Source organism: Aethalodelphis obliquidens, unplaced genomic scaffold, assembly GCF_003676395.1.
Source record: "Aethalodelphis obliquidens isolate GAN/ISIS:26980383/991018 unplaced genomic scaffold, ASM367639v1 scaffold88, whole genome shotgun sequence".
Classification (NCBI taxonomy): domain Eukaryota; kingdom Metazoa; phylum Chordata; class Mammalia; order Artiodactyla; family Delphinidae; genus Aethalodelphis; species Aethalodelphis obliquidens.
Window position 1 is genome coordinate 5,076,614 of NW_020838032.1, and position 25,327 is coordinate 5,101,940.

Here is a 25,327-nt window from a genome sequence, read left to right on the forward strand (position 1 = left end):
GGGTTCCCCGTGGACCAGATGGAGGAAGTCTGCACGGGGAGTCCAGAGGGCCAGAGGGACCCCAAAAGCACAAAGCTGCATTCCTGGGTGCTGAGGAAGGAGGTGCTTCCAGCAGCCAGAACAGAAATGCATTTATGTCGTGGGAACTGCAGGAGAGGGTGCTGCAGAGAGAGGAACCTCCACAAAGGTCTCCAGGAAACAAGATCGGTGAATCGGCATTGAACACCGCCAGGTCCCAAGAGCACAGAGCCACCAGCCAGCACACTTCCCCGCCCTCTGTACCCCAAGCCCAACCCCTCCGCCTCATTAGCGAGCTCCAGCCCCCGCCCCCATGCTGCCAGCCCGAACTGGGAGGGGAGAGGACACTGACCCTCAAAGCAAGTCCAGAGTTGGTTTCTAACTCAGAAGAGACATCCTGTTTCTCAGCTGAGATTTTGTCTGCAACCTCAAGTGACCAAAGGATTGTCTGTTACTCAACAATGAGCAGAAAAATCTTACTTGGGCCAGAGCTCCCACCCAGACCAGTGACTCTCACACTTGGCTGTACATTGGAGTCACTGGGAATCTCAAAAGTGAAAAATGCCAAAGCCGGAGCCACTGAATCAGAATTGCCAGAGATGGGCCCCAGGAATGTGTCTTAAACAATGAAATAAGATAAAACAACAATTAAAACTCACCGGTTGATTCTAACGTGCAATATAGAGTGCGATGCTACTGTTCTAGGAACCCGAGAAGATTACTCTTACTGACTAAATTGTAAAGGGCCGATGGAAAACCAAAACAAAATGAAATTAATTTGACTGTCACCAGTTGTGCTCTTCCATGTGTTAGAAAGATAAACACCACCGTTCTCTAGATTGCACTGCATGTCGTGCTTTAGACATAACTCAAAACTGACCAGAGCAGAGTTCAGTTCTAAGCATGGGATCCAAAACAATCGATCTAGTGTTTGAAGTTTGGGAAAGTCTTTCCTCCCTTTCTCAGTTGCTAGCCAGGCTGCCAATGATGATCAGATAGAAAAAGCACTGGCCTGGTACCCAGGCCCTGCTGACATCCGAAGACCTGATAACACCCGTCCCTCCTCACAGCACCTTGGCTAGGGCTGGTGTCTGGTGTCAGACTCTGCAAGGTCCCAGCACCCCGGAGAGACGTTATATGGGGATCTTTACTGCCTTCCTCCCAACCTCACACGCCATCGATGGCAACCTCCTGGCCTGGCTGATGCTGGCTCGGGGTCTCTCTGCCCCATCCTTGCTCCAAGTGGAAAGCAGAGTGTCTGCCACCACATCCCGCGTTCCCACACCATGCTGTGCGAGAGGCAATCGGGACTGTCACTAGGTTCAGTCAGCCAGCATCTTCCATGCTCACCCATTTTTCTTTTATCAGGGACTTTTTGTTTATTTGTTTTTATTTCTGTTTTAATTTCTTTCAACACGCTTCATTCTCTATCTCCAAATAGCGGGTGAATTCCTAAGCAAAGGGACCATTTCACAGAAATCTCAGTTCTGAGCTGAATGAGGAATACACATGCAAGGACGAAAGAGCTGCCATTTTAATTCTTCTGGCTTCATAGGGTGATGCAACCAGCTTCACAGGGATCCCAAGCTGCTTGCTTCCTGGTAAGTCCAGAAACTCCCAGTGTGAAAAAAAGGGGATCTCATCAAAACAACTAGGAAAAAAAGTAGCTGAAACTTCTTATCATAAAGATTTGTGGGAGCTAAACTTCTTGAGCAATTACTATAAGATGACAGCAGAAATACTGAAGGGCTATAAATCCAAATGTGACCTGATGTCCTTAACTTGGAATGTACATTTAGACCAGAAGGGAAATTACATATATATATGCTATTTGTCTATTTTTCTTTAGTTTTGAAGAGGGTTAAGAGGGAAAGAAAGCAATTCTAAGAAAAGCCATTATCTGTGGGCTACGGCTACAAATCTCATAAATACCCACAAAGATTCTATCACACAAAGCCAAGTAAGATCACACTCTAATTGGTCAAAGTGGTTTATGGCCCATAAGGGCCATTTATATCCACTATCAACCCGGGCCAAGTCTCTTTCATTTCCACTTTCATTTATTACTCCTTGATAGCTGGTCCTTGAGTAAATACTTAAAAAGAAAAAAAAATCAGACTTTTCTAAAAGCCGTATTTACATTGAAGATCTGATAAAAAGGAATAAATGAACAAGAAAATGGAAAAAAAAGAGAGAAGAGAACATCTTTATAAAATGTGGCTTAATTTTTGTTTTAGATAAATACACATTTCCTTTTAAGGGAATATTTGAGAGACTCCAAAATATTCTTATGCCAGAAAACCATTCTTTCCTATCACTAGCTAAGTTAAAACTAACAAAAGTGATCGATAAAAATGAGGCCACAGAGATAAGAGGAGTTAAGCTCTACCAAATATTGGTACCATACAGAAATGTTCAAAAGAAAATACATCAAAATCCTATCTAAAATAGAAGCTACTGGCTTTACACTGACAGAACAGTGCTCATATCAAAGCACACAGACCACTTCTAAAACTTTTAAACACTAGACCTTCACCCTGGAATCAAGTTCACCTCCAACTGTTTCAAAAGTCAGTTGTTGGCCAAATTCACATAAAGTCTGAAGTTTAGTTAAGAGTAACATACCAATGTCAGTTTCTTAGTTTTGACAAATGTAAGTAATGCAAGATGTTAGTTAGCATCAGGGAAACAAGGTGAGGCGTATCTGGGAACTCTGGATACCATCTTTGCAACTTTTCTGTATATTTAAAATTATTCACAAATCAAAAGTTTATTTAAAAACAGACAAAAAGCAGTTGTCCCAAAAGCAGTCTCTGAATTTAACTATAAAGCTGTTATCCCTCCAAACATGCAGGAAAAGGAACATAGCAATCTAGCTATTTACTACAGCAAATGTAGCCAAGCAACTAAACTCTCAGTTAAGAGGAAGATTTAATGAAACAGACAACTGCCAAGGTGTCTGGGTAAGTCATCCAAACATAGCTTCTTTTATGTGCTCCTGAAACGCTGTCTGTAAATCAAACTTATATAATTCAAATCACATGTTGAGCACACTAAGGAAGCCCGTGCATTTAAAAAGCTGTTGAGGGGCTTCCGGGAAGATGGCAGAAGAGTAAGACGCGGAGATCACCTTCCTCCCCACAGATACACCAGAAATACATCTACACGTGGAACAACTCCTACAGAACACCTACTGAACGCTGGCAGAAGACCTCAGACCTCCCAAAAGGCAAGAAACTCCCCACGTACCTGGGTAGGGCAAAAGAAAAAAGAAAAAAAACAGAGACAAAAGAACAGGGATGTGACCCGCACCAGTCGGAGGGAGCTGTGAAGGAGGAAAGGTCTCCACACGCTAGAAGCCCCTTCGCGGGTGGAGACTGCGGGTGGCGGAGGGGGAAAGCTTCGGAGCTGCGGAGGAGAGCACAGGAACAGGGGTGCAGAGGGCAAAGCGCAGAGATTCCCTCACAGAGGATCAGGGCCGACCGGCACTCACCAGCCCCAGAGGCTTGTCTGCTTACCCGCCGGGGCAGGCGGGGCTGGGAGCTGAAGCTCGGGCTTCGGTCAGAGCGCAGGGAGAGGACTGGCAGCGTGAACACAGCTTGAAGGGATTAGTGCACCACGGCCAGCCAGGAGGGAGTCCGGGAAAAAGTCTGGACCTGCCGAAGAGGCAAGAGACTTTTTCTTCCCTCTTTGTTTCCTGGTGCGCGAGGAGAGGGGATTAAGAGCGCTGCTTAAAGGAGCTCCAGAGACGAGAGCGAGCCGCGGCTAACAGCGCGGACCCCAGAGACGGGCATGAGACGCTAAGGCTGCTGCTGCCGACACCAAAAAGCCTGTGTGCGACCACAGGTCACTATCCAAACCTCCCTTCCGGGGAGGCTGTGCAGCCCACCACTGCCAGGATCCCGTGATCCAGGGACAACTTCCCCAGGAGAACGCACGGCACGCCTCAGTCTGGTGCGACGTCGAGCCGGTGCGACGTCACGCCAGCCTCTGCGCCGCAGGCTCCACCCGCACTCCGAGCCCCCCCCCCCCCCCCCCCCGGCCTGAGTGACCCAGAGCCCCTGAATCAGCGGCTCCTTTAACCCCGTCCTGTCTGAGTGAAGAACAGATGCCCTCTGGCGACCTACATGCAGAGGCGGGGCCAAATCCAAAGCTGAGCCCCGGGAACTGTGCGAACAAAGAAGAGAAAGGGAAATCTCTCCCAGCAGCCTCAGAAGCAGCGGATTTCATCTCCACAATCAACTTGATGTACCCTGCATCTGTGGAATATCTGAATAGACAACGAATCATCCCAAATTGAGGAGATGGACTTTGAGAGCAAGATTTATGATTTTTTCCCCCTTTCCTCTTTTTGTGAGTGTGTATGTGTATGCTCCTGTGTGAAATTTTGTCTGTACAGCTTTGCTTTCACCATTTACCCTAGGGTTATATCCATCCGTTTTTTCGTTGTTGTTTTTTTCTTTTACTTAAAAAATTTTTTTTTCTTAAAAATTATTTTTTATTTTAATAAATTTATTTTATCTTACTTTATTTTATTTTATCCCCTTTCTTTCTTCCTTTCTACTTTTTCTCCCTTTTATTCTGAGCCGTGTGAATGAAAGGCTCTTGGTGCTCCAGCCAGGAGTCAGTGCTGTGCCTCTGAGCTGGGAGAGCTAACTTCAGGACACTGGTCCACAACAGACCTCCCAGCTCCATGCAATATCAAATGGCGAAAATCTCCCAGAGATCTCCATCTCAACACCAGCACCCAGCTTGACTCAACGACCAGCAAGCTACACTGCTAGACACCCTATGCCAAACACTAGCAAGACAGGAACACAACCCCATCCATTAGCAGAGAGGCTGCCTAAAATGATAAGTCCACAGGCACCCCAAAACACACCACCACACGTGGACCTAACCACCAGAAAGACAAGATCCAGCCTCATCCACCAGAACACAGACATTAGTCCCCTCCACCAGGAAGCCTACACAACCCACTGAACCAACATTAGCCACTGGGCACAGACACCAAAAACAACGGAAACTACGATCCTGCAGCCTGCGAAAAGGAGACCCCAAACACAGTAAGTTAAGCAAAATGAGAAGACAGAAAAACACAAAGCAGATGAAGGAGCAAGGTAAAAACCCACCAAACCTAACAAATGAAGAGGAAATAGGCAGTTTACCTGAAAAAGAATTCAGCATAATAGTAAATGATAGTAAAGATGATCCAAAATCTTGGAAATAGAATAGAGAAAATGCAAGAAACATTTAACAAGGACCTAGAAGAACGAAAGATGAAACAAGCAACGATGAACAACACAATAAATGAAATTAAAAATACTCTAGACTGGTTCAATAGCAGAATAACTGAGGCAGAAGAACGGATAAGTGACCTGGAAGACAAAATAGTGGAAATAACTACTGCAGAGCAGAATAAAGAAAAAAGAATAAAAACAACTGAGGACAGTTTCAGAGACCTCTGGGACAACATTAAACGCACCAACATTCGAATTATAGGGGTTCCAGAAGAAGAAGAGAAAAAAAAAAGGGACTGAGAAGATATTTGAAGAGATTATAGTTGAAAACTTCCCTAATATGGGAAAGGAAATAGTTAATCCAGGAAGCACAGAGAGTCCCATACAGGATAAATCCAAGGAGAAATACTCCAAGACACATATTAATCAAGCTGTCAAAAATTAAATAAAAAGAAAACATATTAAAAGCAGCAAGGGAAAAACAACAAATAACACACAAGGGAATTCCCATAAGGTTAAGAGCTGATCTTTCAGCAGAAACTCTGCAAGCCAGAAGGGACTGGCAGGACATATTTAAAGTGATGAAGGAGAAAAACCTACAACCAAGATGACTCTACCCAGCAAGGATCTCATTCAGATTTGATGGAGAAATTAAAACCTTTACAGACAAGCAAAAGCTGAGAGAGTTCAGCATCACCAAACCAGCTTTACAACAAATGCTAATGGATCTTCTCTAGGCAAGAAACACAAGAGAAGGAAAAGACCTACAATAACCCAAAACAATTAAGAAAACGGGAATAGGAACATACATATCGATAATTACCTTATATAAATGGATTAAATACTCCCACCAAAAGACACAGACTGGCTGAATGGATACAAAAACAAGACGCATATATATGCTGTCTACAACAGACCACTTCACACCCAGAGACACACACAGACTGAAAGTGAGGGAATGGAAATAGATATTCCATGCAAATGGAAATCAAAAAAAAGCTGGAGTAGCAATTCTCATATCAGACAAAATAGACTTTAAAATAAAGACTATTACAAGAGACAAAGAAGGATACTACATAATGATCAAGGGATCAATCCAAGAAGAAGATATAACAATTGTAAATATTTATTCACCCAACAATACATAAGGCAAATACTAACAGCCATAAAAGGGGAAATCGACAGTAACACATTCATAGTAGGAGACTTTAACACCCACTTTCACCAATGGACAGATAATCTAAAATGAAAATAAATAAAGAAACACAAGCTTTAAAAGATACATTAAACAAGATGGATTTAATTGATATTTATTGGACATTCCATCCAAAACCAACAGAATACACATTTTTCTCAAGTGCTCATGGAACATTCTCCAGGATAGATCATATCTTGGGTCACAAATCAAGCCTTGGTAAATTTAAGAAAACTGAAATTGTATCAAGTACCATTTCCGACCACAACACTATGAGACTAGATATCAATTACAGGAAAAAATCTGTAAAATATACAAACACATGGAGGCTAAACAATACACTACTTAATAACGAAGTGATCACTGAAGAAATCAAAGAGGAAATTAAAAAATACCTAGAAACAAATGACAATGGAGACACGATGACCCAAAATCTATGGGATACAGCAAAAGCAGTTCTAAGAGGGAAGTTTATAGTAATACAATCCTACCTTAAGAAACAGGAAACATCTCAAATAAACAACCTAAATTTGCACTTAGAGCAATTAGAGAAAGAAGAACAAAAAAATCCCAAAGTTAGCAGAAGGAAAGAAATCATAAAGATCAGATCAGAAATAAATGAAAAAGAAATGAAGGAAATGATAGCAAAGATCAATAAAACGAAAAGCTGGTTCTTTGAGAAGATAAACAAAATTGATAAACCACTAGCCAGACTTATCAGGAAAAAAAGGGAGAAGACTCAAATCAATAGATTAGAAATGAAAAAGGATAAGTAACAACTGACACTGTAGAAATACAAAAGATCATGAGAGGGCTTCCCTGGTGGCACATTGGTTGAGAGTCCGCCTGCCGATGGAGGGGACACGGGTTTGTGCCCTGGTCCGGGAAGATCCCAAGTGCCGTGGAGCAGCTGGGCCCATAAACCATGGCTGCTGAGCCTGCACGTCCAGAGCCTGTGCTCCACAACGGGAGAGGCCACAACAGTGAGAAGCCCGCGTACCAAAAAAAAAAAAAAAGAAAAAAATAATCATGAGCGATTACTACAAGCAACTCCATGCCAATAAAATGGACAACCTGGAAGAAATGGACAAATTCTTAGAAATGCACAACCTGCCAAGACTGAATCAGGAAGAAATTGAAAATATGAACAGACCAATCACAAGCACTGAAATTGAAACTGTGATTAAAAATCTTCCAACAAACAAAAGCCCAGGACCAGATGGCTTCACAGGCAAATTCTATCAAACATTTAGAGAAGAGTTAACACCTATCCTTCTCAAACTCTTCCAAAATATAGCAGAGGGAGGAACACTTCCAAACTCATTCTACGAGGCCACCATCACCCTGATACCAAAACAAGACAAGGATGTCACAAAGAAGTAAAACTACAGGCCAATATCACTGATAAACATAGATGCAAAAATCCTCAACAAAATACTAGCAAACAGAATCCAACAGCACATTAAGAGGATCATACACCATGATCAAGTGGGGTTTATTCCAGGAATGCAAGGATTCTTCAATATACGCAAATCAATCAATGTGATAAACCATATTAACAAATTGAAGGAGAAAAACCACATGGTCATGTCAATAGATGCAGAGAAAGCTTTCAACAAAATTCAACACCCATTTATGATTAAAAACCCTCCAGAATGTAGGCATAGAGGGAACTTTCCTCAACATAAAAAGGCCATATATGACAAACCCACAGCCAACATCGTCCTCAATGGTGAAAAACGGAAAGCACTTCCACTTAGATCAGGAACAAGACAAGGTTGCCCACTCTCACCACTCTTATTCAACATAGTTTTGGAAGTTTTAGCCACAGCAATCAGAGAAGAAAAGGAAATAAAAGGAATCCAAATCGGAAAAGAAGAAGTAAAGCTGTCACTGTTTGCAGATGACATGATACTAACCATAGAGAATCCTAAAGATGCTACCAGAAAACTGCTAGAGCTAATCAATGAATTTGGTAAAGTAGCAGGATACAAAATTAATGCACAGAAAATCTGGCATTCGTATACACTAATGATGAAAAATCTGAAAGTGAAATCAAGAAAACACTCCCAATTTACCATTGCAACAAAAAGAATAAAATATCTAGGAATAAACCTACCTAAGGAGACAAAAGACCTGTATGCAGAAAATTATAAGACACTGATGAAAGAAATTAAAGATGATACAAATAGATGGAGAGATATACCATGTTCTTGGATTGGAAGAATCAACATTGTGAAAATGACTCTACTACCCGAAGCAATCTACAGATTCAATGCAAACCCTATCAAACTACCACTGGCATTTTTCACAGAACTAGAACAAAATATTTCACAATTTGTATGGAACCACAGAAGACCCCTAATAGCCAAAGCAATCTAGAGAAAGAAAAACAGAGCTGGAGGAATCAGGCTCCCTGACTTCAGACTATACTACAAAGCTACAGTAATCAAGACAGTATTGTACTGACACAAAAACAGAAATATAGATCAATGGAACAGGATAGAAAGCCCAGAGATAAACCCACACACATATGGTCACCTTATCTTTGATAAAGGAGGCAGGAATGTACAGTGGAGAAAGGACAGCCTCTTCAATAAGTGGTGCTGGGAAAACCAGACAGGTACATGTAAAAGTATGAGATTAGAACACTCCCTAACACCATACACAAAAATAAGCTCAAAATGGATTAAAGACCTAAATGTAAGACCAGAAACTATCAAACTTTTAGAGGAAAACATAGGCAGAACACTCTATGACATAAATCACAGCAATATCCTTTTTGACCCACCTCCTAGAGAAATGGAAATAAAAACAAAAATAAACAAATGGGACCTAATGAAACTTCAAAGCTTTTGCACAGCAAAGGAAACCATAAACAAGACCAAAACACAACCCTCAGAATGGGAGAAAATATTTGCAAATGAAGCAACTGACAAAGGATTAATCTCCAAAATTTACAAGCAGCTCATGCAGCTCAAACATAAAAACAAACAACCCAATCCAAAAATGGGCAGAAGATCTATATAGACATTTCTCCAAAGAAGATATACAGAGTGCCAACAAACACATGAAAGAATGCTCAACATCATTAATCATTAGAGAAATGAAAATCAAAACTACAATGAGATATCATCTCACACCAGTCAGAATGGCTATCATCAAAAAATCTAGAAACAATAAATGCTGGAGAGGGTGTGGAGAAAAGGGAACACTCTTGCACTGCTGGTGGGAATGTGAATTGGTACAGCCACTATGGAGAACAGTATGGAGGTGCCTTAAAAAACTACAAATAGAACTACCATATGACCCAGCAACCCCACTACAGGGCATATACCCTGAGAAAACCGTAATTCAGAAAGAGTCATGTACCAAAATATTCATCGCACCTTTATTTACAATAGCCAGGAGATGGAAACAACCTAAGTGTCCTTCATTGGATGAATGGATAAAGAAGATGTGGCACATATATACAATGGAATATTACTCAGCCATAAAAACAAACGAAATTGAGTTATTGCTAGTGAGGTGGAAGGACCTAGAGTCTGTCATACACAGTGAAGTAAGTCAGAAAGAGAAAGACAAATATCGTATGCTAACACATATATGGAATCTAAGAAAAAAAAATGTCATGAAGAACCTAGGAGTAAGACAGGAATAAAGACACAGACCTACTAGAGAATGGACTTGAGGATATGGGGAGGGGGAAGGGTAAGCTGCAACAAATTGAGAGAGTGGCATGGACATATATACACTACCAAACGTAAAATAGATAGCTAGTGGGAAGCAGCCGCATAGCATAGGGAGATCAACTCGGTGCTTTGTGACCACCTAGAGGGGTGGGATAGGGAGGGTGGGAGGGAGGGAGACGCAAGAGGGAAGAGATATGGGAACATATGTATATGTATAACTGATTCACTTTGTTATAAAGCAGAAACTAACACACCATTGTAAAGCAATTATACTCCAATAGAGATGTAAAAAAATAAAGAGTTTAAAATCAAAATAATTAATTAATTAAAATGCTGTTAAATAAATACCAGGATAACAGGAAGATATATTGTGTAATGAGAATTATTGCATTCTCGTTTGGTGAAGGTGGCTTGCAGCCATCACCTTTGTCCATGTGGCTGCCCTGCGAGCCACACTAGTACATGCTGCCCAAGCAGCCCCTACCCCATGGGCCTCCAAGTTTCTGTTTTCCCTACCCCTCTGCAAGGCTGTTGTTGTGTGGCTTTGATTAACTCGGGACTATTATGGTGAGGAATTCTAATCATGTACAGGTCCCAGTATCCAGAGGGCTCAGTCTCTACAATAGTACCAGCTATTTGGGCAACACAATCAATCAAGTAAGAATACTTCACTGAGCAAGAGTAACTGGAGCAGGTAAATGCATGACATCATCCCTGCTTTTACTGAGGCTCCCACTGAAATTCTTCTGCTGACCATGTACCGGACTCCTGATGCCAGCCATCCTTTTCCCAACCCAAACCATTGGTCAGATTGGAACTTTTACCACTCCTAGAAAAACAATTCAGGATCCCATCAAAGGATGCCACAACGCAGTCAGCCCAGGTAAGCAAAACATTCCACAACACTAGTTTCTCATCCATGGATGAGACAGCAGGATTCTGAGTCCCAAATGGATAAGGGACTAGAAAATATATCTTAAATAGTTCATGAGCCAACCCAATACAGTTCACCCACTCACAGATTTGTTTGGGTTTTGCCATTGTGGATACAAAATCTCATGTAACACTCGAGAGAAAAATAATGTGTGTTTATCAGAATATTGTTCAAAGTTATTCATCCCCATCACCTCCATGGAAAGAGTATGAATCCTTGCCCCTGGACTTGGCTTTGGCATGATGTTGTCAGTAATTGAGTGATATACCCTATCTTCTCCCCAGATGCAAAAACAGGTACTCACCATCATCGATTCCAGGCCAGCCCATGAAGTGAGCAGAAATCTGTTTCTCATCCTTCCCATACTCATTCTTGGCTACTAACTTGTAGTCCCCATTATTCATGTGAGTGGGATTATCCAGCTGGAGGCAGCCGTGGTACTCCGTGTGATTGGTAACATGGATTTTAGTACAGATGTATTTGGATTCATTCAAAATTGCCCCATTATAGAACCACTGAAGCGCTGGTTTGGGGTTGCCTTTCACAGTGAATGGAATGCACCAGTGGTGGTCTGAGGTTGGAGATTCGAGAAATGTGATAGTTGGAGCAACTAAATTGAAAAAGAGAGAGTTAATAGCATCAGAAAGCTCAGAATTCTCCCCATCTCCAGATCTCTGTGTCATCAATAGGGGATTTTTATTCAACCATTGTTTGGTTTAAGAAAACACATGACCCACAACTCTGGAATCCATCAATATTTTGTATCATCATCAAGGTTGATTTAACTTCTACAGAGAGCTTCAGAGAGACTCCTTTCCCTGCTCTGCTTAAAGCCCATGCATTGTAGTCATTTTCACATCTATTCAGTGTGAGAACCAACTCCAAACAGATCCCTGAGATTTCTGACAGTGGAAAGCGTTCATTTGAAGTTGACTTTGGTTTCTAATATATATGCCTTTGATGCTAGGGAGATTAATCACCAAAACATTGAGGACTACTATTTTTACAGGACTTCACTAAATAATACAAATAACGACAAAACTGACTTTGCAAATCTTGCCTGAAGCCCTGATCTTGCATAACTTTTCTAAAACAAGTAAAACTGGTCGATGCAATGAATGTTGCTATCGATGTTGATTGACTATTATAAAGTCTGATAAACTGATGGTATTTTTCACCGATGGTCAATAGGAAACTCTCTTTAAAAGCACTACTTTTCATTACAGTACACCCATTTTTGCTGGAATTGGAGATATCAAAGTTTTGATCCTTTAAATGTCTGAGGTCCTATCTAAACCTGAACAAACAAACTAAAGATTATTTTAACCTGAAGTATAAAGCACTTTATTCTTAGGGGAAACAAACATTATCAAGTAGCATCTTTAAACAGAGTACTTATCCTGAGTGAAGCTATTTAAAATCCCTCATAATTGTTTATTTTTATGTGATCTGACTTTGATAATTATAAAATCAAGGACTGGAAGAGACCTTTGAGACCTAATAGCATCATTTTTCAGATGAAGAAACCCAAGTGCAATAAGGTTAAGTGACTTGGTCAAGGTTACTGAGTGAGGAAGATCTGGAACAGGAATCCAGATCTCCTAATACCTAATCCAGTAGCCCTTCCCCTCATGCACTGCTTCCTGGTTGTATATGTTCATCACACAAAGCGGGGGAAATCATAGCCTGCTAACAAATACACTCTGAGTGGGATCACTGCAAAGGATGTCTCAGTTGCTAATATTCTTTATCACTTATTCCTTCTACTTGTTATCTAAACTTTGATAGACAAGGCCAATTCTCAAGACCATGGAGACTACATAGATATTAACCTAAACTGAGAAAAATTTGAATTGGAGTGCCCTTACTTATAGGTCTGTGTCACAAACACAAGGACCATGATGGGGCAGGGACAATACTTACCTTCCTCCTACCAGCCCAGGTGCCCATGCCTAGGCCTCACTTTTTCCTGTCACCACGCTCAAATTAGCTTTATGTGAGGTGTTGACTTAAGGACATAAAGTTGGAAACTGGGTGCATGTGTTTGGGGATGACATTGACTTCAAGCTTCCATGTGGGTCAAAATGATGAGAAATTATGAGTCCAGGACCTTCTGGGCGTCGGGGTAGTATTGACAGTGACAAAAGGTTGGTGATTTCAATCATTCACTCCAACAATCACATACGGAATGTGTGTTATAAGTGAATGTCAACCACCTTGTGCCTACATGTGTGTAATGCATATTCATACTTACACACATGCACACTCGTGTTTTTCTCATCCAAATCCTAATCCAAACAGAGTAAAACCTCGTTACTTTATACCATGGCAGCTCAGAATTTCCACTCATGTGAAGATTATGTATTTTTTACTGAATACATACACCGTTCACACTGAATGCAACATCTGGAATGTTAAGTTATATGTTGTGTTGCTTATGATACTGGAAAATAATGCACATATGCTTAAGAAACTTTAATATCGTATGTCTTCAGTAGAGAGAAATTTAAAACAGTTATAAAAGATTTTTTGCAGGTGATAATAATTTTCAGTCATTTAAGTAGGACTCCTCCAATTCCCCACAGAAGCTTGATGTCAAATAAATGGGGTAATTTTTTTTTTTTGTATCAACAGTATAATTAGGTGTTTGTGAACAGCCAGCTCAGTACTTTAGGTATCACAACTTTAAAGGTTCATATTGTTTTTACGGAGAAAAAAAATTTAGAAACTGGTTTATCAGAATTTAAACTACAACTTATTAACAAAAAGAGGATAACCAGCTCAAAATACGTTCTATCAAGACAAGACAGGGGAAGGCACAAGAGGACACACTTAAAATCGGAAAAGAAGCTTAAAGATAACGTGTGAACAAGAGAGATTAGAAGAAATAGGACAAGTGAAAGGGGTTGATAATATTTCTTAATTAAGGATACACAAAACACTGCATATACTTTTTTAATGCACTGAAGCAGCACCCAGAGTGCCCCAACCACAAATGTAGGTGTAGCCACAATCATCTGCTATTAAAAACACATGCCGATCTGATTACGTACAATGTACAGTGAGGTTGACAGAATCTTGATCTTCTCCTACAAGATTTTCTGCCACACAAGAGATTTGCTTTCCACTGTCATCAGATGAAATGTTAGTTATCCTTAAGGAGCCCTGTGTGTGGCTTGTTTCATTCTACAAATGAATTAACAGACAAACATAATCTTGGTTAGGACAGAACCCAAAGTAACAAGATTTGGGGTTTCTTCCCCTAACTGCAGAAAATCACCTATAACATTAGAGAAAAGTTTCTAGCCTAATCGGGCTTAGGCAAAGGAGTTAATCAGAAGCTATTCTATTTCTCTAGATTTCAATTATTTAATGTGTGAAAGTTGATTTAATCCTTGAATTCCTACCTACTTTCCTCCGAGGGAAAAGACCACAAGGAGAGTCACTCACCTTGCTCACAGTGACATAAAAAGCTTACTAGAGACCTACAGACTTTCCAATCTATGGGGTATAAATAACTAAAATGCAACCTGCATTAGTCTTTGTTAAATAAGAATAGATAGAAAGTAAATGCACAGCAAAAACTCATTGTAAATCTCTCTATTAAGTGATTTTCACTAGGTTAATACAATCTCAAGTTCTGAGACACTCTCATCTCTATGAACGCACAGTCAAACACAAGCCTTACCATATGCTTGGAAACCAGATTACCAACATCCCAGTACAAATTCGGAACTGGATCGCCTGCAACACTACAAGTTAATGTGATAGACTTTCCCTCCTCCACAGTGAGGTTAGGTGCAGCCAAATTTGCTGATGGCAAACCTGTGCAGCAAGGAAAGTAAAGGAAGACATATACAGATAGTTAGATGCATTATCAAAGTAACAGCAACAAGCTGAAAACTCTTTCTGCTTTAAACTCAATAATTATTTACTTTCTGAGACTGATTTATGTTGATCTGAAAAGTTGCCAGATTGATGAGCTTTACAGATTTGATGTGAACTAAAAGATATGTGATGAGATCTGAAAATAAATTTTGCACATTTCTTAAAAATATCATTGCAGAGTAATCCTTTATTTTTAAAAACCCCACTAGTTTATAGAGCTATGTCTTCTAGCTCTTGTTCTGTTTTACTGTTATCAATCCAGTTGTTGCACATAAATAGTCATTTGATCTGTAGATCATCTTACTTTTCCCTCAGTTTCCTCTCTTCCATTCTTTATAGTCAAGGACAAAAGTGTGGGAGGCATCTACAATTTTTGCATAAATCCACTTTTTGCATTAAATAACTCATAAATCTAACTTACTACCAGAACTAGATTTTGAAAGAGACAAACTATGATTTTGAAATATAAGTTTAAAAATCAGACCTACATTTTGAAAGAGTCCAACTGTGGAAGTCAGTTTCAAAGCATTTTTCAAAGACATGAAGCTTGAACCATAACAGCATTAGAATGTTTCAAAGCTATATAAATCATAGTTAAATATTATAGGTAAAATTGGTCACCCTATCTATGATATGATGAAAAAAGTTTTATGGATCGTTATTCCAATGAAAAGTTCTTTTTTGGAAAAACCTTGAGAAAGTATTTGTTATAGGATGAAATTCTGATGCTTATAAACATTTAATATTTCAGGACAGCATCATTTTTATACTTTGATATTTCAAAAGCTGGCTCTTCTTTATTAATGTTATCACTTCATTAAACTATTACACCTTTTGGAGGTTTATACTGTTTTGTTTGTTTGTTTGTTTTTGCGGTACGCGGGCCTCTCACTGCTGCGGCCTCTCCCGTTGCGGAGCAAGGCTCCGGACGCGCAGGCTCAGTGGCCATGGCTCACGGGCCCAGTCGCTCCGCGGCACATGGGATCTTCCCGGACCGGGGCACAAACCCGTGTCCCCTGCATCAGCAGGCGGACTCCCAACCACTGCACCACCAGGGAAGCCCTATACTGCTTTTAATCATAGTATTTTTAACATGAAGGTGGGTCTCAGAATACATCACGTCCTGCCAGTCAAGCAAGCCCCTCCCTTGGTATCAGAAACTCTGCTTAGGACTATATTCACCCCAACAGCTGTGTTCCATGGAACTATGACCCTCAGGAGGAACCCAGAGGTCAGAAAAGGCAATTGATCTTCAACGGCCATTAAACTGCAATTAATCTGCCCACCTAGTGGTAGCTGACCCGTCATCTTCACCATACTATGCACAAATCCTTCTCTTACAATGCAGTCCTTACTGACAAAGCCATTATTATTTATTACTGAAACTACACTATAGCAAGACTTATACAGTATATGTCTCATGGTATTCCCACCATTGATAGAGGACTTCCCAATAAGATCTGGCTTTCAGTGGCTGGTGTGACTTCTTCAGAGCCCTTCCTTCCTGCCAGCATCCAATAGAGAGCAATGTTATATATTTCATGGGGTTTCAAACAGCCCCCTAATACTCTGAGTTGAACAGGGCAATGAAGTGTATACAAATGATCAAGAGGCACTGCAGTTAACCGGAATGAACACTGGGTCAGGAGTCAGGAACCCTAGACCCTAAATCTGGAACGTACTGTGTGACTTTGGGTGAGTCATTTCTCCTCTCTCAATGTGTTTTCTTCTCTGTAAAATTACACTGTTCAATTAGAAGATCTAGCTCGAAAATTTTTTAGCTCTAATATCTGATGACAACTTCCATGACAATTAAGCTTCCCAATGTAAGAAGCATGCCATGGCAAGATATAAGAAATGGGTTTATTTTTTTTTTAATCTCCTTGAAGCCAGTGGTATGATCTAGGTGACTTTTTCAAAATATGCATTTTTTTAATCAAAATACATAGTCGCATAGTTTAAAAAGTCTATAATTCTACAAAAAGTGTTATATAAAACACTCAAACTACCTCTAAGTTCAGGAACAAGAGAATGATGCCCACTCTCACCACTTTTATTCAACATAGTATTGGAAGTCCTAGCCACAGCAATCCGTCAAGGAAAATAAATAAAATATATCCAAATTGAAAAAGAAGAAGTAGAACTGTCACTGTTTGAAGATGCATGATACTATATGTAGAAAATCCTAAAGATACCACCAAAAAACTACTAGAGCTCATCAATGAATCTGATAAAGTTGCAGGATACAAAATTACTATACAGAAATCTGTTGCATTTCTATACATTATCAATGAACTATCAGAAAAAGAAATTAAGATAAGATTCCATTTACAATTGCATCAAAATAATAAAATACCTAAAAATAAATCTAACTAAGGAGGTAAAAAACCTGTACTTGGAAAACCATAAGACACTGGTGAAAGAAATTGAAGGCATCAGCAAAGATGGAAAGATATATTGTGCTCATGAATTTGAAGAATTAATATTGCTAAAATGACCATACTACCCAAGGTAATCTACAGATTCAGTGCAATCCCTATCAAATTACAAATGTTTTTTTCACAGAACTAGAACATATAATTTTAAAATCTGTATGGAAATACAAGGGACTCCAAATAGCCAAAATAATCTTGAGAAAGAAGAACAAAGCTGGAGGTATCATGCCGCCTGATTTCAAACTATACTACAAGGTTACAGTAATCAAAAGAGTATGGTACTGGCACCAAAATAGAAACATAGATCAATGGAACTGAATAGAGAGCCCAGGAATGAAGCCACACTTATATGAGCAGTTAACCTACTACAAAGGAGGCAAGAATATATAATGCAGTAAAGACAGCCACTTCAAAAAATGGTATTCAGAGAACTGGACAGCTACATGCAAAAGAATCAAAGCTGGACTACTTTCTCATACCACGAACAAAAATAAGTTCAAAATGGATTAAATATTTAAATGTAGGACCTGAAACCATAAAAATTCCAGAAGGAAGCGAAGGCAGTATACTCTTTGACATTGGTCTTAGTAATGGTTTTTTGGATACGTCTCCTCAGAAAAGTGGGGAAAAAGCAAAAATAAACAAATGTAACTGCAACCAACTTAAAAAACTTTTGCACAGCAAAGGAAACTATCAACAAAATGAAAAGGCTGCCTACTGAACAGGATAAATATTTGCAAACTATATATCTGATAAGGAGTTAGTATGCAAAGTATACAAAGAACTCATTCAACTCCACATTAAAAAAAATCAATTAAAAAATGGGCAGAGGATCTAAATAAACATTTTTCCAAAGAAGACATACAGATAGCCAGCAGGCATGTGAAAAGTGGCTCAACATCACTAATCATCAGGGTACAAACCAAAACACCCTGAGATATCACCTCACACCTTTCAAAATGGCTATTATCAAAAAGACAACAAATGACAAGTGCTGGCAAGGATGTGGAGAAAAGGGAACCCTCATGCACTGGTGGTGGGAATGTAAATTGGTGCAGTCATTATGGAAAACAGTATGGAGATTCCTCAAAAAATTAAAAATAGAACTACATATTATCCAGCAACTCCACTCCTGGGTATTTATCCAAAGAAAACAAAAACACTAATCAGAAAAAATACCTGCACTCCCATGTTCATTTCAGCCTTATTTACAATAGCCAAGATATGGAAGCAACCTAAGTTCCCATCAGTGGATGAATGGATAAAGAAGATGTGGTGTATATATTCAGTGGAATATTAGCCATAAAAAAGAATGAAATCTTGCCATTTGCAACAACATGGATGGACCTAGAGAGTATTATGCTAAATGAAATAAGCAGACAGAGAAAGACAAATACCATATTTCACTTATAGGTGGAATCTAAAAACCAAAACAAATTAACAAACATAACAAAACAGAAACAGAGTTACAGGTACAGAGATCAATCAGGTAGTTGCCAGAGGGGAGAGGGGTGGAGGGAGGAAAGAAATGAGTGAGGGAGATTAAGAGATACAAACTTGCAGTTGCAAAATACACACAGGTATGAAATGTACAGTGAGGAATACAGTCAATAACTATGTAATATCTTTGTACGGTGACATATCATAACTAGGCTTAGCATGGTAATTATTTTGAAATGCACAGAATACTGAATCACTATGTTGTGTACCTGAAACTGAGTGTTGTAGGTCAGTTATACTTCAAAAACAAACAAACAAACAAGCAAACTCATAGAAAAAGAGATCAGATTTGTTGCTACCAGAGGTTGGGGGGTGGGTGGAAGGAGAGGAAGTTAGATGAAGGTAGTCGAAAGGTTCAGACTTCCAGTTATAAGTAAATATTAGAGATATAATGTAGGACACAGGGAAAACTTTTTTCCGTTTCTTTAATTTTGTGTCAATATGAGATGATGGATATTCACTAAACCTATTGTGATAATTTCATGATGTATGTAAGTCAAATCATTATGCTATACACCTTAAACTTATACAGTACTGTATGTCAGTTATATATCAATAAAACTGAGAAAATATAAAAACAACTACAAACCCAGGGGAAAAAAAGAAACAAAAATATTCAAACTACTATGTGAGAAATAGTACCCATGTGGCACTATTTCCTATTCCCAGAAGCACTCATTTCACCTCTTTTAACTTCTTTGGGTATTGATCTCTATATCACTAAATATCATGTTTATATTGCTACTTCTTGTTTTTTCTGTTTTAACATTATCTACTGACCTCTCACCCTGGAAGGTGAGAACTAGGCTCATGTTCACACAGAAAGCCAGCTCTCCCCACATGCCCATACCACACTCACACTATTCTGTCTTCATATCTTACCATCTGCTAAGAAGTTTTTTGTTTTTTTGTTTTTTTTGTGGTACGCGGGCCTCTCACTGTTGTGGCCTCTCCCGTTGCGGAGCACAGGCTCCGGACGCGCAGGCTCAGCGGCCATGGCTCACGGGCCCAGCCGCTCCGCAGCATGTGTGATCTTTCCGGACCGGGGCACGGACCCGTGTCCCCTGCATCGGCAGGCAGACTCTCAACCACTGCGCCACCAGAGAAGCCCACTATGAAGTTTTGTTGTCTAAATGTACAATAAAGTTTACTATAAATACATAAACTCTACAGACAGCTGAACCATTGTGTGTAATAGTTATCATATTTTATCAAATTTAAGACAGCTTTAATTATAGGACACAACACTGTGATATGTACCACTATGAAAGGGGAAAAAAAAATGATGCCAATTCAATTACGCTGTAATGCTTTCTCTCACCACTTAGCTCTCCTATTATTTGGAGGCTGGACCTTCTGGGTGGCCTAACTTTTTCAATCTTTTCTCTCCTATTTTCCATCTTTTTGTCAATTTGCTCTATTTCTGTCATACTTTTAGTTTTTCCAAGGCTTTTTGTTGTTGTTCCTGAATGGTCTTCTATTTTTTTAACACCATGTGTTTGTTTCATGGATGCAATATCTCTGCTGATCTCTAATATCTATGAAATATTAATTATAATTTCTTGTGAATTTTTCTTCTGTCTATATCAACTTTGTATCTGCATTTTTTTTCTTTCTCTCTGTTTTGTGGTTTTCTTTCATATTATAAACTTTTCTCAAACAGTTGGTGATCCTTGACTGTTCGTTAATTTTTTTTTAATGTAGATTTTATTTTATTTATTTATTTATGTGGTTGCTCTGGGTCTTCGTTGCAGCAGGTGGGCTCCTTATTTGGGGGTCGCTGGATCCTTAGTTGTGGCATGCAAACTCTTAGTTGCGGCATGCCTGTGGGATCTAGTTCCCTGACCAGGGATCGAACCCAGGCTCCCTGCATTGGGAGCGCAGAGTGTTAACCACTCCGCCACCAGGGAAGTCCCTGTTCTTTCATCTTTAAGAATGGGTAATAGAAGCATTGCACATTTATTAACTGTCAGCATCACTAGGGCAGTATTACTGGCCTCTGTAATGGGTACCACCTGGTGTCAGTATCATTAAATCCTTCTGGGGATGGGATTGATCAAATTATTCAGATAATTCTCTTCCAGTGTACTGTTTGGAAGAGGAAGAGGCTGGAAACACAGGTTTTCCTGGCTATCAGAACGCAGAACGCTCCTATGAAACTTTTTGACGAAATGACATAAAGTAAAGAAGTAATTACCTCAGGACACCTCCTTCTAACAGATGCACAGAATAAATCAAAATAAAGCACAGATTCTCACAGACACAGTCAAAGCTATGGTGGCGTGACGATGAGATGCTGAGTGTAGCTCCCAGGAAGGAGCTTAGTGGTGCCCCCTCCCTGCTTGGGATGTGCGCTGCCTCTAAAGAGCTCCATGTAAAACAAATGCTGAACGCTATTTTTGCTTTTCACCTTTTTTAGGAGAAGCAAAAATCCTCTTCCGATTGCTTTCAGAAAAGCGAAGTGGTGTAAAGAAAACTTCCAAAAATTGGAGGATACCTGTGTCAAAACTCAGTTGTCTGTAAATCCATCATCCTCTCTACGGCTCTCACAGCCTCAGCTCTACCTGGAATTCCTCTGGGCCTTTGTTTTATCCTCTTTAGAGAACAAACTTCCAGTTTTTACACCTGAGATGTATGGAACAAAAATCTTTCAACCACTCTCCTGTGTTTGGTGTTACCTGTTCTCTCACTTCCTGAGCCTTGCAGTAGTTCTGCAATATACACCAAGCTTTCCTCTTGGCTCTCCCCATTGCCCACTTGGTAACCAGCATTCTCAGCCTTTAAGTCAGTCACTACTCATCCATCTACTTTCCAATGGCAACTGCAGAAACACAAAGCTGTGTTGACTCCTCTCCCGTTCTCTTGTATTTATAGATTTATCTGGCTGAATCTGGAGAAACCATGGAGCCAGGGCTTGCCATGGTGCTTGCTCTTGAGGTATGAGCTCCCCCACCAGCAGGCTCCACCAATGGATCTTGGTGACACCCTTCCTGGCACCTCGAATATAAACCGATGGTGTAAACGTCCACCTTTTATAAATGTATCTAAAAGTGTGGAAATTCTAAGCAGAAAAGAAGTTAAAATAAAGAGAGTCTCAGCAGAGAATGCTATGCTGTAATCTTAATCTCCCCTGTAAAATCTAATGTCGTTTATTTTTTCCTGCAAGCCTAAATTTACATGATTAATATCTCTAAAAACGTCTGCTTAATTATAGTACTAGCAATAGCATCTATGGGGCATTCACTGAACCAGAAACTCCTGTCTAGTACTTTACATTTTTGTTTCATTTAATTTAATCCTTACAACCAAGCTTGAAGTTAAGTATTTATCTTCATTTAATTAATAAAGAATGTGAGTTTTGGAAAAGTCCAGTACATCTTCCAAAGTTGCCCAACTACCTAGGAACTGAACTCAAAGATCAGGATGTTCACCACTACAATAGACTACCTTTCCCAGACTGTAATATCCATTTTAGCACAGACTATAAATACCAATACATATCCATAATCTAGGAATTTGGTTCATTAAAAAAATAATTACGTGTCTATCTGTGAGAGAAGAGTGAGTCTCCTTTATTTACAGAGAAATTGTATCACCCTGTCATAGCGGTTTCCAAAGGAATCTGTGCAAAATTGGCCAAGTCTAGATCTTTTAAATGTAAAGTCTTCCACAAATGAGTAAGCATCTGACTCACGTTAATTCTACAGCATTAATAGGCTGGCCAAAGATTCAATAATGGAAAAAACAATCTGTACTTGAAATACCACTTGAGGTTTAATTAGCACAATAAAAATGAATTGGGAAGCATGAATAGCCAAGGCAGGATAAACCATGTGCCAGGCACTACTTCCTGGCTTAATAAGATTTGAAATCAGCACAAGTACAGAGCAAAGCTCAGCAATGTCTCCAAGAGCTTCTAGCACTATGGTAATGGGATCCTGACTTAAGTGTCAGGGCTGTCCTCCTTTACACGCTGGGAAACCTCGCTGGAGATCAGAGAAGACCAGCTGCCCGGACAGACAGACACCTCTGAGGCATGGAAGAGCCCAGTAAAGGATGCAGCTGATCAGTGTATTGGTTAAGGCCCTAGACAGACAGATGTGGGTTAAAGCCAACCCCTACTCATTAGATGTTTACTCATGATGCTTGGTAAGCTTTCATTTCTTCAACTGGAAATAAGGATACTAATGACATCTACTTTCTAGAGCTTTTAGGATGCCTAATAAGATAATATGGAAAATATTTCAGATGAGGTCTAGTGCATATTAAGTCCTTAATAAACGTTAGCTATTAATGTTATTACCAATATCAATATGGATATTTAGCTTTAAATATATTTTACATCTGAATTTATACATGTGTATATCTGATATTCTGTCAAATGACTTCAAGTAAAAATAGCAAAGCCATAACATGATTGTCTAAACCCTTGCTACTCAAAGTGTGATCTATGGAACAGGGGGTTGTTAGAATGTGGACTCTCAGGCCCCAACCCAGACCTGCTGGAAAAGAATCAATATTTTTAACAAGATCTGCTGGTGATTCATATGCACGTTAAAGTTTGGGAAGCCCTGGTCTAAAGACAGTCAGCCTTTTCACTGAATGATTGATGATTTTCTGCTGAGGTCTACTGGCTGGTATGTCCTTTCCAACCATACTCAGGTCAACAGCCACTGACACTGCTCCATCCACTGGTGCACACTTCTTGAAAGTTGACCATATTGACTAGGCCCTTTGATCACTAATTCAAAGTATGCACGTTCTCACTTCCTAATAATTGAGGAAAACTAACCTCTAAACTTTTTGAAATATTAACTTGGCTTTGCAATAAATGAGATGGGTCAAGTTTGGGTTTTATTTTTCAATATCCACCTGTAGGCCTGAGTTGTGTTCTTTTTCACCTCATTTTAGTAAGCCTAAGCTCTGTTCATTTCTTATTGGATCATCACTCCATTGGTATAAAAATATTCAAGTAAATTATGATTTTTGTCAGCTCTCTGTCTTCTCTCCACTCACTTTCTCTCTTCTTGGGAAGAAATATCTTCCCATTTTTGTGTCCCCTAAACATACATATTTCACAACCAGGAATGAAGCCAGAATGAGCCTGACCTATTTAGAAGTGGCTGCCTTACACCTGGTTGCAAAAATGACAGAAAATTAGCAAAGTGACTTTCCCAGCTCAAATGGGAAACTGTGCTTCTAGGCTTGTGTGAGCCATGTCATGACAGTGACAGCAACCACAAAACTTCTAAACACAAAAATCTGAATAGCCGCTGACAGGTTAGAAAACCTGCTTTATTTGCCTTTCTAAAAAGACAAAGAAAAGCACTGGTCCACTGTGTGGCTTGCTGTGTTTTAGTGGGTAAAACCTGATCTCTAATAAAAGGAAGCAAAGCAGTAAACTAGACTTTGTATTTGCTTTTCAGAAAAAAAAAAAAATCAATCCAGCTAAGATGCTAGGAAAACAATGTTTTTTACCAATCTAATTTATACATGGAGTATTAATACAGCATTTCATTTTAATCTTCTGTGAATGCTAACAAAATAGAATTACTATCCTATTTTCCTAGTTTAAAACAAAAGAAGGAGTATGTACAAATATGCTAAACAGACATGCATACTACAAATTATAGTGGAAACCAAAAGTAAATCTTAAAAATAAATCATTCAAATCAGTTTACCTCAAGGAAACAGGCCTCTCCTCCTGGGCACCTGTGAACCGACCTTTCCCAACATAAATAATATTTTGTCAATGTGTTGTAAGGAGGCTTTACACTAAAAGTTTGAAGGTTGGAAAAATGGAAAATTGAAATTGCCATTATCAATAAAGAAACCAAGGGCAAAGCTGATTTCAATCCATGGGACCATTAAGAGTGTTTTATATAGTAACTACACTCAACCCTCAACTGAATTACCATCTTATCTTCACTGTGGGGCTAGCATGTTCTACGGTAGCTAGTTACCAGTAAAATGGGTTGAGGGATTGTTTTGATTTGACCCAAAAGAATACTGCCTTTTAAATATATTTGTTGTCTGCTTAGAACAGAGCATATCATCCACTATTAACACTTCCTGAAGAAACTCTCTTCCAGAGATTTAAATCATAATTATAGTAAAAAAAATTAAAGTATAAAGTACACTGTTCTTTAATAATGCCATCCAGCCAGGGGAAAAGATTGAAAGGTTTGTACTGCAAACCTAACTACTGAAGATCAACCAAATGTACAGGAATTAAGTACAAGAATTTAGAATATACAATGTTATAAATAATGTCATTGAAAAACACTAAAAGAAGTAGCAGGAACACTTTTATCTGGAGTGATAAATCAGCACAATCTGGAAAAATAACTATTCTTCACTAACACTTGTGTAATTCAGTTTCTGTCTTCAGAACCACTGCTCATAGCACCCCTTTTTTTCTGATT

At 39.4% G+C, this 25,327-nt stretch overlaps 1 protein-coding gene across 4 annotated transcripts in view; it reads right to left on the minus strand.

Annotated features, from left to right (window-relative positions):
* NTRK2 (neurotrophic receptor tyrosine kinase 2) overlaps positions 1-25,327 on the minus strand; it is a 383,599-nt gene that overhangs the window by 313,813 nt on the left and 44,459 nt on the right. For all 4 annotated transcript variants that reach the window (XM_027094184.1, XM_027094181.1, XM_027094183.1 and 1 more), the window contains exons 8-10: positions 14,768-14,904; positions 14,133-14,265; positions 11,384-11,689 (exon numbers count right to left, since the gene is read on the minus strand). In XM_027094184.1, the coding sequence (XP_026949985.1) occupies positions 11,384-11,689; positions 14,133-14,265; positions 14,768-14,904 (576 nt within the window). The remainder of the gene's footprint in view (positions 1-11,383; positions 11,690-14,132; positions 14,266-14,767; positions 14,905-25,327) is intronic.